Consider the following 18528-nt stretch of genomic DNA (forward strand, 5'->3'; position numbering starts at 1 on the left):
GATTATTATGGGATGTGTAGTTCACGTTTACTCCAACACCCAGCGATCTGCGCGTGGAGGAGCACGAGGAGGGAGGGGGTGGTGTTGCGCCTGCGCAGAGACAGGGAGCGCGCGCGCGAGAGAGAGGGAGCTGTCCGGACCTGGTAGTGCTGTTTTCTTGTTGCTTGTGTGTGTGTGTGTGAGAGAGAGTGTGTGTATGTTCTTATGGACGCCATGGACGATGAGCTGAAATGCCCGGTATGCGGGTCCTTCTTCAAGGAGCCGATCATCCTGCCGTGCTCGCACAACGTGTGCCTGGCGTGCGCGCGGAACATCACGGTGCAGACCCCGGACGGTGAGGCTCCACGGCCGAGCCGCGCGTCGGCCGGCTCGGACTACGACTACTACACGGACGCGGACAAGATGAGCGAGACGGACAGCGGCTACGGCTCGTACACGCCGTGCGCCAAGTCTCCGAACGGCGTGCGCGTGTTCCCGCCGTCCTGCCCGCCGCCGCCGCCGGCGTCCTCCTCCTCTTCCTCCTCCGCCTCCTCCTCGGCGCAGCGCCACCGCTCCGTGACGTGCCCGCTGTGCCACCGCAGCGCGTCGCTGGACGAGCGCGGCCTCCGCGGCTTCCCGCGCAACCGCCTGCTCGAGGCCGTGGTGGCGCGGTGCCGCGCGAGCCCCGCCGCCAAGTGCCAGCTGTGCGACCGCAACCCGGCCGACGCCACGGTCATGTGCGAGCAGTGCGACGTGCTGTACTGCGCGCCGTGCCAGCAGCGCTGCCATCCCGCGCGCGGACCCCTGGCCAAGCACCGGCTCGTCTCGCCCTCGACCGGCGCCGCCGCCGCCGCCGCCGCGCGCACCCCCTCCGGCTCAGCCGGGGCCCAGGCCGCGCTATCCGCCGTGTGCGCCGAGCATGACGCGCAGAGCTACACCGCCTACTGCGTCACCTGCAAGATCCCCGTCTGCTACCTGTGCATGGAGGACAGCAAGCACGGCAAGCACGACGTGAAGCCCATAGCGGCCATGTGGAAGCAGCACAAGGTCAGATGGTCCTCAAGTCCTGGTCTATTAATCCACACTCATACCTGAGGCTATTAACCCCCATGTACAGGTGTAGCTTCACTTATATACAGCCAAAACACAGCACTGGTGCTCATCTTATTATTATTATTATTATTTATGTCATACATATAATACAGAAAAGAAGCTACTTCAGAAGTTTATGCGATATGGAATTTGACTGATCTTGCTTCCTTAGCCAACTTTTGGAGAGATGATGTTATATGTGCCCCAGAAATGGCCCTTTTTCAGTGTCTCGCTTCAAACAATAATCATTTAAAATGCAAAATTTTCACATGTCTAAATGAGTATTGATACTAAAATTGGTGTTTAAGCTTCTACAAGCATCTGGCCTGTAAAAAAAAAAAGTTGTTTAAATAGTTGGTTTTTTTTTTGGCAAAAGCTTAAAAAGCAAGAAATCTGTAGTGTCTGTAACCATGTCAATTTCATCCTGTGATATCTTAACAATTTTACCTTTTAGAATGATACACTTTTTCAGGTTTAGGTCTTTTTGTGTGAAATCTAAATTAGCCAAGTTTCATCTGAATGTCATTAAACGATTTAAATAATAATAATAAAAAAATACGGACACTACATCTGACATCTGACAACTTCAGCAATTGAACATGCGTGAACGAATATTAATGTTTTTCGAAAGTTTAAACTTCCCTACAGAGGACTACATAGGTTTCCAGATAGATACATGGATGGATGGAATTACTTGAAACCGTTGTATGGTAGCTTGGTGCTTGGCTTCATGGTTGGGGGTTCGAAATTGCTTACTATACATTTTAACCTCAAAATTTCACTTAACAGGTGTATAATTACTTAATCATGGCAGTGGGTTCAATTCCCATTTTGGGGTCTGAGTTTGCATTTCATCTCTGCGCTTGGTTTGTTTCCTCCTGGTATTCTGGTTTCTTCCCACTGTCCAAAGACATGCAGATTAGGCTAATCGGCGTTTGCAGATTGCCTGTAGTGTGTGAGTGAATGTTGACCGGATGCCTACCACAGTCATAAAATGGGAAATAATGCAATGGTAAGCACCACTGGCATCCACCGTCCCTATCTGGACTACAGAGGTTCGTGGATGGACTAGAGAGGTTCCTAGAAGGATAGATGGATGGAATTACTTAAACCTGTTGTACGGTGGCTTTGTGCTTCGCTCCATGGTTAGCAGTTCAAACTTGACGGTCTCCATGTGCTTAGTGGGTTTCCATGGGCACACAGGTTTCCTCCCTCTGCATGCATGTTGCTGTAGGTTGTTGTTCCCAGTTTGCCCTTAATATATGGGTGAGTGTGTGTGCTTGGCGTTGCATGAGGTTGGGATCCTCAAGCTGACCACTGAGGTAAAATCTTAAGTCATTATAATGCAATCATGAAAAAAGAAAGAAAAAAAACGGACGGCTTAGTTTGTCTCCATAGTAACCATCTGATAATCAGCACTGAGCAGATATTAGTTTTGGACGATGCTCAGCATTGTCATGGGATTAAACTGTGTTTTGTGTGATGTTTGTATGAGATGCATGAGTACCACAGGCTAGCGATAATACAGTAGCTTTGACGCTCATTGCGAGTTATAAAGCAATTTATTAGTTAATACGTATAGTGTGAGCAATCGTTCTGTTCTCCTGTCTCTATCACATGCACAAACACATGCGCTCTCTCACGCAATACCACCTACAATTGTTTCCTGTGTGCTCATTACTTACTTGACGCAAACTCCATGGTTGTAATCGGTGTCTGTGGGAGTAGGTCACCGGTTTTGTGGAGGAAGAGCTAGTGTGTGCATGTACGTGTGTGTGTGTGTATGTGTGTGTGTGTGCCTGTGATTCAGCCTACATCCGTCTCTCCCACTGTGCATCTGATTTTCACACGCTAGTGGACTCGAGTGCACTGCATAAACCCGTCAAAGTTCTCTACTACAGGACAGACGGCTGCGATGAGAGGACACGGCGTGTGGTGAGATGCTGAACGAAGGAATCTTAATAAAATCTTGATCGTAGTAGCTTGAATCCACAGACCTTAACAGTATGTTGGGTATGTTTTAAAATAGAGTACAGACCAAGTTATAACATGGACACATACTATATATATATATATATATATATATATATATAAATTTTATAGTATGATATTAAATAGACTATAGCTAGCACAAATAGGGAAAATATCGATTCAGTTATGAATCAAAATTCTTTTGTATCTCGATTTTTAAAATAAATTTATGATAGAGATGAACCGGTTGATTGGCCAGTTACTAGAATTGACTGGTTTTGGTATATGCCAATCAGCCTCAGATATAAATGATTCTGTAACGTGTACAGAAGCTTCCGAGTGGCCAACAGAAATGTGTGTTAAAAGCCTCTGATCCTCTTTGAGCGAGTAAGTCTTAAACTTCTCATTACACTAGTACACTTTCGCAACCACTCAACCCATGTGCTCACTGTAAAGTTGGGTTTTGAGGTGGTAAAACGTCTTTGTTTCCTACAGGTGGCGCACTCTGAACTATTTACAGATTTTTCGTGTGGTAGGAGCAAAGTATTTGCTGAGTTTGTTTATAAATAATAATTATGGCGGAGGACAGAGATACTCGCTGCTCAGTTAAATGTTAAACTCTTGTATTAAACCTTTTTTTTTGTGACAAAATAGGTGGGAAAATTTTATGTTGAATCAGGATATTTATAAAATTGTGATACGTGATAATCACAATTTTAATCAAACTGACACCGAGCTATCATGATAATAACATATCGGGAGGTGACTGGTGATTCTCATCTCTTATATATAGGCCCATCTAAAAAAATTACAATTCCATTGAAAAGTTGATTTATTTCAGTAATTTAATTACAAAAGTGAAACTCATATTTCATCTACATTCATTACAAACAGACTAATATACTTCAGGTGTTTCTTTAAATTTCGATGGTGACGGCTTACAGCTAATGAAAACTCAATATCTCAAAAAAATTTGAATATTGTAAAAAAGTGAAATATTGGAGACTCATGGTGTCGCACTCTCATCAGCTAATTAACTTAAAACACGGTTTTACAAGCCGTGTCATCTGCTGGTGTTGGTCCACTGTGTTTATCAGGTCCAATGTCAGCCAGCCGTCAACCAGAAAGTTTTAGAGCACTTTCCTCTGCTGACCAGTTTCATGGAGATGCTGATTTCATTTGCCAGCAGGAGTTGCTACTTTCCCACACTGACAAAGGTACTAATACCTGGTTTAAGGACCGTGTCAACCCTGTGCTTGACTCACCCGACCTAAACCCCATAAAGAATCTATTGTATGTTCATACTTTTCAGTAGTCCATTAATTTCTGTGTTAAACATCTATTTTCTATTTATTGGTCTTAAGTAATATTCTAATTTTCTGAGATACTGATTTTTTCGTTTTCATTAACTGTAAGCCATAATCATCACAATTTAAAGAAATACATCAGTCTGTGTGAAATGAATCTACTGTATATAATATATGAGTTTTAATTTTGAATTGAATTACTGGAATAAATCAAATTTTTTTGATGATATTCTAATTCATTGAGATGCACCTGTATATATCCTATACCTAGCATAATATTAAGTAGGCTAGCTAGCATTACTATAATGTAAATATGTATAAATCTGTATATTCCTATACAGGGACTGGTGTGATTTTTAAGAACTTTGATATTGCACTGTACGAGAAGTTAGTTCCTGTTATCACTTACTTTATAACAGCTATAAATAGTTTCCTCACCAGTTTTTTTTTAAGTAAATTAGACAAAAATGTACACTTGAATTGAATATGAGTGTCATTTCAACATTGGGCTTTTGATTATTTCTTAGAAATGGTTAAAACCACAGGACAAGACAATGACACCAAACACACATCAAAGTTGGTTGTTGAATGGATAAAGCAGGATAGAATTTTGCTTTTGGTGACTTTGCTTATTTGAGTTGTGCCAAAATAATAAAAAACAAATTCATTCATGATGAGTATACACACGTCTGACCAGACGTTACCGAGAAACCACCAAGATTACCCGTCTGTCCTGAAGACTTTATCAGGGTTTGTGATAATCTTATCAAATGCACCAGCTGAATTCCCACAGATCTGAGATTCTGCTCTGTATTTCAGACCTTCTGGTTCAACAGCACTGTGCACTCGCTTCTAGAGAAAATGCTCTGTTTCCTTGGTGATTTATTGCTGGAAGGCGAGCCAGAACGAGTGGGTGATAGAAACAGCGAGAACGTGTGCATGTCTTTAGGGCACTCAGATGGAACGAACATGCAGGAGACTTCAGCTACATTAACCTACATTCTGCCTCCTCACGCTATAGTAAGCGTCATTACTGACGTAGGAGTACCGTGGTCCCATTCACACACTAAATACCAGAGCGGAGGCTGGAGGAACGGAGGACGAGCGCTATAGTGTGGGTTCACGCAGCATCTTGGATAACTTTTGTCCTGTTCTTGCTCTGGCAAATCAAGCCATCAGTGTTTCCTCACTTGCGACTTGGCCCGTGAGCTGCCTAGCGAATAAGGGCATTGAAGCGAACCTTAATCAGGGAAGCGCTCTGTTCTCTCCTCTCGCATACTGTATTCATGACTGAAAGGAAGGACCTCATGAATATTTGATGGCGCCGGGGCTTTAAGCACTTAGAAAAGATGGACCGCGTGTGTCATAATTAGTCCACAGAGTTTTAGGGCATTCATGTGCTGGGATAAATTCCCAAAGAAGAAAGAAAGAGAGATGGTGGGAGGTAGGTGAAGGTGAAAGAAAGTGAGAAATCTGGCAGGGTGTAGGTATAAAAGGCCATATGTTGGATCAGTTTGCAATTTATGACCCCTTGCTGAAGTGTTTTGATTCGAAAAAACAACCGCTTTTTGCTTTGTCAGCGAAAGCAGTAATTAAAATTATTCCAGCAGAAAAGCTGAAGAGGGAAAGAACACAGAACGTTCAGGTGCTTTCACATAGTGCAAGCTTTGAACAAAAAGACAGGACTGTCTTATCTTTTGTCAGGACAAAACCTTAAACCTTATGGAATGTCTGTATTAATTAGGAAATTAACTCATGGCCACTCTCAGGGCTCTGATTATAAGCCACATCCCCAAACAAGACATTCCTGAGTGCAGACTCAAGTGTGATTACGCTGATAGTTTAGCGTCCTATTGCTATAGTACTTGTACTGAAAAACAGATAGCAATTCACTCAGAGATTCTTTAGCTATACTTCAAAGAAACCTGGAGATCTCTGCCATCCATTTTGAGAAGCAAGTGCAAACAACTCCACCAGAAGCAGTCATGTAATTAATTGCTAATTATTAAAGATGTTCCTCAAGGCTCAATTCTAGGTCCAGTTTAGTTCCAGATTTATGCACTGCAGATCAGAGTAAACAATCAATTAGCACTGAAGTAGAGCTGCTTCATGTGTTTATGTGTGGGTGTGTGAATAAATTCTGTGTACATAGTGTGCATACATACACACCCAGAGCCAGCCTCTTATCAGTACACACACACACACACACACACACACACACACACACACACACACTTATTAAACATGTTCAGTCATCAACTTAAAATGTCAAGCGTATCCCTATTTCCCATCATCTCCTTTTCTTTCCAGCTCTTTGTTTCCTTTGTCACAGGATTGTTTTTTTGTCAAAGTACATAATTCGATAATAGCACCGAGAGTATTCAGCAGAATAAAAGAGTGCACCTCATTTCATTAGCGAGCGCTCTGCATCCCTCATCTACCATTACACTGCTACATGCTATGCAGATTTGACCCAGATTGGAGATGGTATTTTCAGAGCAATCCATTGTTCACTTATTGTTCAAGGTTTAAATAATTTTCAAATCATTTCAAAGCTCCTATGATTTTTTTACATTCTAACTCTTACATTCAAATGCAAAATGCACTAAACTACAGCTGGGTTTATGTAAAGACAGGAGTGTATTCTGCTGGTTTTCAGATTTCAAACACAACAACAGTCTAAGAAGTGAGGTGATGTTAACCATAGCGACTAGAGTGAACCTCGCTTCCTCTTGGGAAAAATGTTCACATCTGGTAGGGCACTTGAAGAACTATTAAAGCATTTTTGTCATTTTTGGTACCCGCCTTTATGGTACAGTATACCTCTAGAGGGAATTATATGATCCGGTGCCAGTCTGGTGCACCAAATGGGCCAGGCGGTTTTCCATATGCGACGGTGGTGGCATGCTGCCTTCCCGTCTGTCCACACAGAAATGCATACGTGATCAACACAATCATGACGTCTTACACACGGTTACAGGATGGCTTTTTTGTTTTATTTAAAGGTCCCATATTTTATAAGTTAACACCTCTCCAGAGGACTCCAGTGTGTGTGTATGTGTGATAATATATATATTTTTTACATTAAACTCCCTTTGATTCACTCCTTCTCCAAACTCACCGTTTCAGTATCTATGCTCAAGATTCAATATTCAAGATTCAAAATTGTGAGTACATTGGAATTTTTAGTGCAGAAACTCTATGTGTCTGTAATAAGAAAAGAGAAATGAAGTAGAATGAACATATGTATAATGCAGGAATAGGAAAATAAATAGAAGGATTTCATCAACAATACTATAACGATTATGTAATACCCTGTGATATGTTTTAAACATCATCCCGAGATATTGGGGATTTGTTGTCACAGTTTCATTTTGTTCTTAATGTACACTGGTTATAGGAACGGGTCTCAATAAGACAGAAATATACAGTGTGTAATTGTAAATGAGCTAGCGGAGTCATGCCCCTCCAGAGCTGAGCAACAGACTGGGGGAGGGGCTTATCTCATATGAGGTCACAATAGGGGGGAAAATCTAATTGGCTTGTTTAAGCTCTCAGGAAAATACAAAAATGGAGGAAGAACAATTTCTTTTTTCTTATTTATTTATTTACTTATTTATTATATGCATCATGGAGAAACAGCTAAATTTAGAAAAAATAACTTTTAAAACATCAAAGCCTGTTTCTCAAGACTAGGCCAAGTTACACATACTGTAATAGACAGCAGTGACAGGAATCAGCAGGGACGTCCTGATACGATATTATAATGATACCCAGGTGCCGATTAAATTTGTATTGCGATTCTGTATCAAAATATTATAAATATTATAAAAATTATTATTATTTTTTTCTTTTTTTAAATTTTATCACAATTCTAAACAAACAGCAAATATTTTGATTCTACCACACAGGATGCAGTGCCTTATTAATACCTTAAAGTGCACCACCTGCAGGATTGTAGAGGAACAGCAACATTCTACCTACTTTAAATGCAAACATGCAGTATATAAACTTCGATTTAAAAAAATTGATTTTGTAATCGGTGTGAGCAAATTGCCAAACAAAAGAACCCTGATATGTAACTGAATAAATTTTCCCCCCATAAATAACAACCTTAAAACAATTATTAGTTTTTTACCTGCTTGAGAGTAGGGCTCCCTCAATATACTGTTTGTTATATTTCTGTTTTGCCATATTGTCCTTTTCCCCTTTTTTTTCAAGCTTGCAACATGCAAATCCTAACACACTTCCCTAACCTGTGCACTTGTTCTGTGTACAGAGTGAAGGTAATGTAAAAGAGGAGGTTGATGATTTGATCAGCTGTATATGAAGTATGTTGGGTCAAATGTCAGAAATGTGAACGTGCAACAAAAAAAAATGGTTTTTTTTGGCTCACTGTTGAGTTATAATCAGCACTTATCTAATCTTAATAAACGGGAAGTCAGGGCGTGATTGAATGTGGCAGAGTGACGACCCCGCTGCATCGATGACACTGGCAGCGTCTAAGTGTCTCCCACACATGCATACACACACACACACACATACACACAAAGAGCAGCGAGCCGTGAGCTGGCGTATCCGATCCGTCACAGTCCTGTTAGCCGTCCGGACAGCTTGTCGAGGCAGATGGCACGTTAATAGAGTGAGGAGGAGAGGGTCTAGATGTGTGTGTGTGTGTGTGTGTGTGTGTGGACTGGTTTAAGATCCTGCTGATCGCTGGGTGGCCCAAAGGAAGAGGAGCAGGTGTGGAAAAAAGTGTGTTTGTGTGGATGAAGTCCAAGGTCTGGAAGGAGAGAATCATTACTGATGATCAGTCAGGAAGTGCTGGGTAAACTGCTATAATAAACAAAATGGGTCAATGAATTCTTACGCAATGTGTATTATTAAATGTGGTATTGATTATTTTTTTATTAACAAGCAAATCAGGAAAAAGCAGGTGGATGGAAAGCTTACAGGGCATGTTGTTTTTTTTTGTTCATATAGTCTGAAAGCATGGTGCCAGCGAGTCTATTAATGGTGTAGTCTATAACATATATGTTTGTTCATGCATCAAACTACCTCACATTATGACTTCGACGTTCAGTCCGTGGGAACTACCTGCCGTTTTAAATGCAATGCTTCAGCACTGCCGTCTTATCGATTTGGCGTCCGAGGCCGAACAGACTAGATTAGCCGCGAACGTGCCAACAGACAGATACAGCTCAGCAGCTCAGGGTTTACGGATTGCCGCTGTTGGCAGGAACGTGAAGACGGGGAGGATTTTAGGTGTTTATTTTATTGCTTTATTTAGTGGAGCTTTATCTCAGTGCCATAATGGACTCTTTGGCTCTTCAGGCGTTCAGACATTCATTATGGATGTCGTTATTTTTGCTCATCCGGTCTGTTCGTTGTGTTACACTGGAGTGTGATTGGAAAAGTGATCAGCGTCTTCACCGTAGCTATTGTTCCGCCCATGTTTGTACTTTGCATCTTTAACCGATATTTGGTCGTTATATAAATTCCATGCAAATGATCATATTATAGCTGAATGTGAAAATAACAATCATTTTGTGTGTGTGTGTGTGTGTGTGTGTGTGTGTGTGTGTTATCTGCAGTGCCAGTTGTCTCAGGCGTTGAATGGCGTGTCGGATAAAGCGAAGGATGCCAAGGAGTTCCTGGTGCAGCTGAAGAACCTTCTTCAACAGATCCAGGTAGAGGTTTGATCTCATTTTAATGTGTTATTGTTAATGAACAGGAGGATCAAAAGAGCATAATCATGATTGTTTTAATCAGTATTGAGATTACAATCGTTTAACATGCGTAATTGTTCATATGCATATGGTATTATGGAATTAAGTGACAGTGAGTTGTTATTTTAAGACATGAAGGTCAGGTGTTCTGGAACAGTTCTTATAAGAACAGTATTGTGTCAAGTGTGTTTGCAAAACCCATCAAGCCTCATGATGAAACTGTCTCTCATGAAGACCTTCCCAGGGAAGCGAGATCAAAACGTTACCTCTGCTGTAGAGAAGAAGTTAATTTAGAGTCACCAGCCTCAGAAAGATTCAGCCAGATTTCTGACCCTCAAAGACCTGTTATTTTGCTTTTAAATAGTCCAGCTCCACTTACACTCCACATGCTCATGCAGCACCTGTTTGAGGTCGTTAGCTGTCATAAAGACACCTGTGCACCCCACAACCAGCCAAAGTCTAAGTAGCAACATGGGCAAAACCAAAGAGCTTGTCAAAAGACACAAGAGACGGGGCCTCCGAGGGCGCAGTGGTAAAGTGCTTGCCCTATCATCCGGAGATCGCTGGTTCGATCCCTGGGTGATGCTGTTACCTCTCACAGCCGGAGGTCTAGAGAAAGCGAAAAGATGCGGTCGGCTGGCGTCACGCAGTGCGGAGGAAACACGTGATAGTCTTCGGCCCTCCCGGCTGAATGGTAGTAGTAGCCTTCATGTGGGAGCCCCCTAGTGACGGGGAGGAATTGGCCACGACTAAATTAGGGAGAAAATCGGGAAAAAATCCAAAAAAAAGACACGAGACAAAATTGTAGGCCTTCACAAAGCTGGAAAGGGCTGCGGGGGAAATGCCAAGCAGCTTGGTGAAAAAAGAACAACTGTTGGAGCAATTGTCAGAAAATGGAACAGCTAATGATGACTGTCAATGGCCCTCGGACTGGGGCCCCACGGAACATCTCTCCTCGTGGGGTATCAATGATGCTAAGAATGGTGAAGAATCAGCCCAGAACTATACGGGAGGAGCTGGTCAATGCCGTGAAGAGAGCTGGGACCATCGTTTTCAAGGCTACTATCAGTAATACACTAAGACGTCATGGTTTAAAGTTTTGCATCGCACGGAAGGTTCCCCTGCTTAAGTCAGCCCATGTCCAGGCCGTCCGAAGTTTGTCAGGGACCATCTGGATGATCCAAGGGAGTCATGGGAGAAAGTCCTGTGGTCAGATGAGACCAAAGTAGAACTTTTTGTCTTAACTCCATTCACCGTGTTTGAAGGAAGAAGAATGACGAGTATCATCCCAATAATACCATACATACAGTGAAGCATGGGGCTGGAAGCATCGCCTTTTCTGCACAGGGGACAGGACGACTGCAGGAGGAGAGGATGAACAGAGCCATGTATTGTGACATATTGGGCAAAAACCCCCTCCTCTCAGTCAGAGCATTAAGGGTGGGTCATGGCTGGGTTTTCCAACATGACAATGACCCAAAGCACACAGCCGGGAAAACCAAGGAGTGGCTCCGTAAGAAGCATATCAGGGTTCTGGAGTGGCCTAGCCAGACTCTAGACCTAAATCCAATAGAAAATCTTTGAAGGTAGCTGAAATTCCGTGTTGCTCAGCGACAGCCCCGAAACCTGACAGATCTAGAGAAGATCTGTATGGTGGAGTGGGCCAAAATCCCTCCTGCAGTGTGTGCAAACCTGGTGAAGAATCACAGGAACCGTTTGACCTCTGTGATTGTTAAGAAAGGCTTCTGTACCAATTATTTACATTTTTGACTTTTAAATGATTAAATACTTATTTAACACAGTAATTCTGTGATAACAGCATACTATTTTTCTTTTCCTAAAGTGCATACATATAGATTTTAAATCACGATACATGGACTGATTTTTTTCCCACATCTAGTATTTTCCCAGTTATTGTTTCGTCTAGTAGAAATACCTCTTTTTATTGTTTGAGCAAATTTTCAGTTATGATTTCACATATCGGTTTCGGTTTTGTAAAGGATGAAAAAAGATTCGGACATTTTAAGTAGTAAAAAAGGAGCGAATGGATCGTACTCATTCTTAACTGCACGTACGTGGAAGCAAAATGCGTATCCTGTAATGGTTAGTGACGCTTGTACACATGATTAAAAACGTGTGTTACAATACAATGATGGAAACAATAGAGGACGCACTGTGTGCCACTGTGGAAATCCCCAACTGAACAACCTAACGTTTGAGACATAAACAACACGTTTAGAGGAATTTATTTTATATTTTTTGGATTTTTTTCCAGATTTTCTCGCTAATTTTAATCCTGTCCAATTCCTCCCCGTCACTAGGGGGCTCCCTCATTAAGGCTACTACCACCATGTGTTTTCTCCGAACCGCGTGACGCCAGCCGACCGCACCTTTTCGAACTGCTCGCTCACGCACCGTTGGGGGTGGCGTAACACACTCGGAGGACAGCGCTATCCGCTCCTTCCGCTTGCGTGAGCTCACAGACGCCCCTGATTGGCTGTAGAGCCGTGATTAATGTGGGAGCGCAAGTACCTCTCATCCCTCCCCTCTGAGAGAGCTCGGCCAATCAGCTCTTCTGTTTAAACCTGCGGAGTGTTTGCAGCACCGCTATCCGTCCACTCTATAACATGAAAGCACCGAGCATAAATATTTAACACCTACACCCTAGCTGAATCTGGAGCAGGCTGGAGTAGAAGTGGGATGGTGTATTTTTAGTCTCATGAGCGAGAGCACGTGTGTGTGTGTGTGTATCAGGGTCTACACATTTGTGTTAACGTGCTCTGTGAAAGTGCCACTTCAATCTACAGGGACACACACACACACACACACACACACACACACACCTCCTCTACACCTAATCCAGCCCTGAGTCTCCGACGCACACAGTGACTCACTCGCTGCGCTGCGTCAGACGGACGTGTGTGTGTGTGCGTGTGTGTGTGTGTGCTTGAGACGTAGGCTGAAGTTTCAAACCCCCGAACCAGGATCTATATTCAGGCTTTATGAATGATCGTCTGTGTCTCCAACCTCCTACATGCTCGTGGTGAGAGTGAGAGAGGAAGAGCGTGGGAGCGCGCGAGGGATGAAGGACTGACGATCTGGCTTCGGAAGAAAGGAACGCTTTTCACTAGACGTGAAGACAGAAGTGGGCGGAGTTTCAGCTCTTTCCAAACATCGTGAATGTACAGCTAAATAAAATTGTGTGTGTGTGTGTGTTTAATAGGAGAACGGCGTGGAGTTCGAAGCGTGTCTGGTGGCCCAGTGTGACGCCCTGATCGAAGCACTCACGCGGCAGAAAGCAAAGCTGCTCACCAAGGTCACCAAGGAGAAAGAAAGCAAACTGAAGGTGGGCTAACACACTAAAACACTAACACACACTAACACACACACACACACACACTCCCACGGTGCTCCCTGTCAGAATGATTCCTAATCTCTTGTGACAAGACTCCAGGACCCCGGTAACACCAGCGTGACAGCCGTGACGCCCGACGCGACAGCCCCGCTACACTCATACCTGCCGCTCTGACCTTTTCTCCGCTAACACGGGTAATAATTAAAAGTTATTAGCCAGCGTTAGTAATCGACCCCTGCTGTAATTAGCATTAGCAGCAATCTGTTTTTGCTTCAACTCTTGTAAAGGTAACACAAACGACACGATGATCATCTCCTAGTACGACCGCCGGAAGATTGTCTTCACGTTCTTCGCTGCGACTGACTTGCTCTCGTTTAAGCGAATGTGATGAACAGTCATAAGTTCTGTGCGGAGAAGTTTACATATTGTAAACGTGGGGTTTTGTGACGTTCCAGGAGAAAACGGGAAAACTGATAGCAGCAAAAAGACAGTTTGAGTCAATCCGGGACTTTGAAGCGCAGTACGATGATGAACATAAAAAAAAAAAAAAGACTGTACGTCTATGAATTACGATCCTGGCCGATGTGGCCCGAAACTCACTGCAGTCGTTCCCGTTAACATCACGCCATAATCCATAAGTGGAACGGCTGATTCTGGGATTTGCGAAAGAGATGCATGTGCGTTATCGGCACAACCACTGTACAGTCCTGACCTCTCTCCAAGCCATTTCCACATGTTTGAGCCATTAAAGGAGTTCCTGGGGGGCCGGCGTTTGAGACGTGAAGCAGGCAGTGCGATCATGGCTCTGGCTCACTGAGCAAACGTTCGACCTTGATGGTGTCCAAGCACAAGTGAAACACTGGGGCATGACTGCAGATCAATCCCTGCTATCCGTTATCACCCAAACAAAGATGTGTTGAGTCTGGTTCCCCTTATGGTTTCTTCCTATTACCATCTCAGAGAGTGTTTCCTTGCCACTGTTGCCGTTGTTATCATTTTGATTCATACACATTCACATTTTCATACAGACTTAAATAGTTCTTTTGATTGTGTAAAGCTGCTTTGCAACAATGTCAAATGTCAAAAGTGCTATACAAATAAAATTGAATTAAATTGAATAGCAGGGGATTATATAGAGAAATAAAGGGTGTTTTCACTCTCATAACTGTCTTCTGTTATTCTGAGCAATCATGAGTCCTGGTTTGACTTGAACGGCCCTTGTATAACAATCCATAATCCTATTTTACAACTACTATGAGTCATAATGATGATGAGGAGGATAATAATAATATCTAACTTTTAGAGCTGTGTGATTTAATCAGGTATGTATTTTGGTCGACCTTCTCAGTTGATCCGTCTCGTTAATTCGATTCACACTTCACACTAAAATGCTTTAGGTAACCTTACACATGTTACAGAGGTCTAGAATCCATGAATTCCTTGTGAAGGAACCACACTTTTTCAACAACAACCATAAAAGCATCTTCTTCTTTTGACTTTATGAGCAGTTGGTGCCGTACCGCCACCTACTGGACTGGAGCAGAAAATTTGAAGAGAAAAAAAAGAGTTGATCGCTTTGTATGAGACATTACATTAAAACAAATAACGATGCAAGTTACACAACGTTTTAGTGTTTATTAGATATATTTTGTATTTTTTAGTTATTTAACCCCTGCATGAGACAAATCAGATAACACACATTGGTGCTGTTGAATCGAATCGCAGACTGCAATACACCGAAAATCTATTTCAAATAAATTTAATTAGGTTGAATTTCCAGCCAACAGTGATTCATACATTAGCTCTACTGACTAGTAATACATGACACATTCACGTGTCACAAAGAAGTGTTTATTTACAATTCATCTTTATTATAATGTGTATTTATTTGTAAACAAGACTCCACATATGGCTGGTTTTGGTTTTGTTGTATTTCTTTACCCTTCACTGGACTGGTTTCATAACAACGCAACATGATTATAATCAAAGTGCATTTTTTTACACTAATTAAACCCGAAGATGGAGGGATTAAACTACGACCGGGTCACATGACTCAGTGGTGTTTCTCCCCCACTGTTGCTTAATGTGTTTGTTATTTTCATTCCATTTCATGCACTAATAACCCGCCACTGCTGGAGGATCGCTATCAGAGCATGCTGTAACAAAAGCCTTAGCCAAGCTCGTTCCCCCCTCGCCAGCCTCGCTCGACGCCCGCCTCGTCAGCCCTACCCACAATGCCGTGCTTTGTTAAGTCTCGATAACGGGTTAAGGAATAACGCAAAAATTGCGTGAGCACCATAATTACATGTGTTAAAGGGAGTGTGTGTGTGTGTCTTTTCCTCCTGATTGAACACATTCATTTAGCCCTTTAGCTAATTAGCGAACATGTTCATTCTTCTTCGCGACTGTAAGAGCTGCAGAGGTGAGAAATGTGTTCCTCCTTTTCTACAGTAACTACGGGGTACGAGTGACAGAGGGAAGGAAGGAAGCAGGAAGAATTGAGAAGAAGAAGAGGAAAGAAAAAAAGGGCAGGTAGTGATGGAACAAACTAGGGAAGAATGAAATCAAGAAAGGAAGGGCATAATCAAAAACTATGGAAAGGGAGGAGACAAGGAAGGGAAGAGGAAACAAACTAAGGAAGAACAACAGGAAGTGAAAAGTAGCAAAGCATGAAAGGACGGAAGGGGAGGCGGAAGAAGAAAGAAGAACATGGGGAAAAAGAAAGAATTTAGCTGAGGAAGAATGGGAAGGAGTGATGGAAGGATAAATTTAAAGAAGTAAGAAAGCAAACGGAAGGAAATTAGAGAAAAAATAGGGACAAATGAAACAAAGAAGGAATAAAGAAAGGGAGGAAGTAAAGAAATGCAAGAAAGGAAGGAAGGAAAGCAAGCATGTTTGTTTATCAGATAATGACGTGAAAAAGTAAGGAAGGAAAACGTGAAGAAACGAGAAAGGAGGTTGAAAAAAAGGATATAAAAGGAAAGAAAGAAAGGGAAGGAGGGATTAAAGGAAGGAATGGAAGGAAGAGAAACATGCAGGGGCAAAAGATGAAGTAGAAAGAAGTGAGAAGGTGAGGAATGAAGGAGCTAAGGAAGAAGGGAAAGATGGATGGAGCTAAGTAGCTCATTAGCAGTTCCACGGTAATTATGGTATAAAAAATGAGAGGTCACATGACCCAGCTTATATTTACGTCTGGGGCTCACAGGGATTTAAACCGCGCACGGACCTGAACTTTACCCTCTCTATTTATGATGTATCAAGAAGGAAATTTTCTTTTTCTTTCCTTTTGTACATTTTCAATTTTATTTTTTCACGTTTTCTAAGTATATTTTTGACTTGTGATATTTATAAACTCATGCTAGATGTAGAACCGCAGGACAGATCGAATCAGCAGCTAGCGATCAGGATAATATGGTATGAGGTCGTCCCTGGTGAGTCACATGGCTACTGCAGAATAAATGTAGAGTTTTACTCCCTGATACAGTAAAACATACGACTGTAGATTTATGCTGCTACCCAACTGCGACACAACACCGACAGACAGTTTATTTCTGGGGCAGACGGATAGACGTCTAGACGTCTGTTGATAACCTGAGCGAGTGTGACAGGCGAGTAATTACACAGTTACAGAGTTAATACAGGAGAACACACGCCTAATGAAATGCCTGGATGAGTCCATGATGGAGCTCAACTCTGTTCTGTGTGTGTGTGTGTGTGTGTGTGTGTGTGTGTGTGTGTGTGTGTGTGATTCATTAAAACTCCACTGAGCACTGATTCGAGTGTGAACGATGAATCAGCTGGAGCTCCATGGAAACGAGCTCGCACTAATCCTTTATTCAAATATGATACATCGCATAAACACCTTATATATATTCAACAACTCTGTATGGTGTGTGTGTGTGTGTGTGTGTGTAGACGGTGAGAGACCAGATCACACACTGCACTATGAAGCTGAGACAGACGACCGGAATGATGGAGTTCTGTCTGGAGCTCATCAAGGAGAACGACCCGAGCGGCTTCCTGCTGGTAACCATGCTCGAAAACACACACACACACACACACACACACACACACACACACACACACACACACACACACACACACACACACGTACACACATGTACACACATTAACGAAACAAACACACACAGAAACTAACACACACGCAAACACACAAAAATGAAACAAACACACACACATGCATACACACACACACAAGCACACACACACACACACACACACACATAAATGAAACAAACACACAAAAATAAACACACATGCACACGCACACACATGCAAGGGCACACACACACTGGGAGAGAAAGAAGAAATGAAGAAGAAAGTAAGGAATGTAGAGAAAAAGGAGAAAGAAAAGAAGAGGAAATGGAGGGAAGATGTAAATGCAGGAGGGACAAAGGAGGAGGAAATAAAAGTGAAAGAGAGAGAAAGATGGCTAGGAAGGAAAATGAGGGAGGAGAAAAATAAACAAGGAAAATAAATTAACTAGAGGAAGGAGGGATAGAACAAAAGGAGCGCATGAAGAAAATCACTAAACATAAAGGAAAGAAGGAAAAATGCAAGTAAGATAGCAGGGACAAAAAGAGGAAAAAGGAAGGAAGGAAGATGGCAAGGAAAAGGGGAAGAATGAGGAAGGAGGAAATCAGCAAAGGAAAGGAAATGAATGAACAAAGGAAGAAAAAGAAGGAAAAGGAAAAAAAGGAAGGGGGGAAGGCAAATAGGAAGTAGGATAGGACATAAGGTAAAGGATCTTACTGAAGGAAAGAGAGAAAAAGGCGATGAAGAAAAATGGAAGAAACAAAGGAATGAAGGGCAGAAATGAGGAAAAATCAAGTAAGGAAAGAAGGGAACGATTAAACTGAGGAAAGGAGAGATAAAAGGATTGAGAGAACACTGGCAGGCCGTGTAGCTGGACTGAACACCATGAGCATGACGGAGGACTGGAGAGGGAGACGGGACGAGACAGTAAGGTGGACACTCAGAGAGGGAGAGGTGGAAGGGAGGATCAAGGAAGAGGAAAGAGCCAGAGAAAGATGAAGAAAGGAACAGAGCTTCAGGAAGAAAGAGAGAGAGAGAG

At 42.6% G+C, this 18528-nt stretch overlaps 1 protein-coding gene across 2 annotated transcripts in view; it reads left to right on the forward strand.

Moving 5' to 3' along the window:
- Positions 1–149: 149 nt before the first annotated feature.
- LOC128511868 (E3 ubiquitin-protein ligase TRIM9) overlaps positions 150–18528 on the forward strand; it is a 26698-nt gene continuing 8319 nt past the window's right edge. For both annotated transcript variants that reach the window (XM_053484877.1, XM_053484886.1), the window contains exons 1-4: positions 150–1026; positions 9944–10039; positions 13302–13424; positions 17349–17459. In XM_053484877.1, the coding sequence (XP_053340852.1) occupies positions 205–1026; positions 9944–10039; positions 13302–13424; positions 17349–17459 (1152 nt within the window). In that variant the 5' untranslated portion in view covers positions 150–204. The remainder of the gene's footprint in view (positions 1027–9943; positions 10040–13301; positions 13425–17348; positions 17460–18528) is intronic.

Source organism: Clarias gariepinus, chromosome 2, assembly GCF_024256425.1.
Source record: "Clarias gariepinus isolate MV-2021 ecotype Netherlands chromosome 2, CGAR_prim_01v2, whole genome shotgun sequence".
Taxonomy (NCBI): Eukaryota; Metazoa; Chordata; class Actinopteri; order Siluriformes; family Clariidae; genus Clarias; species Clarias gariepinus.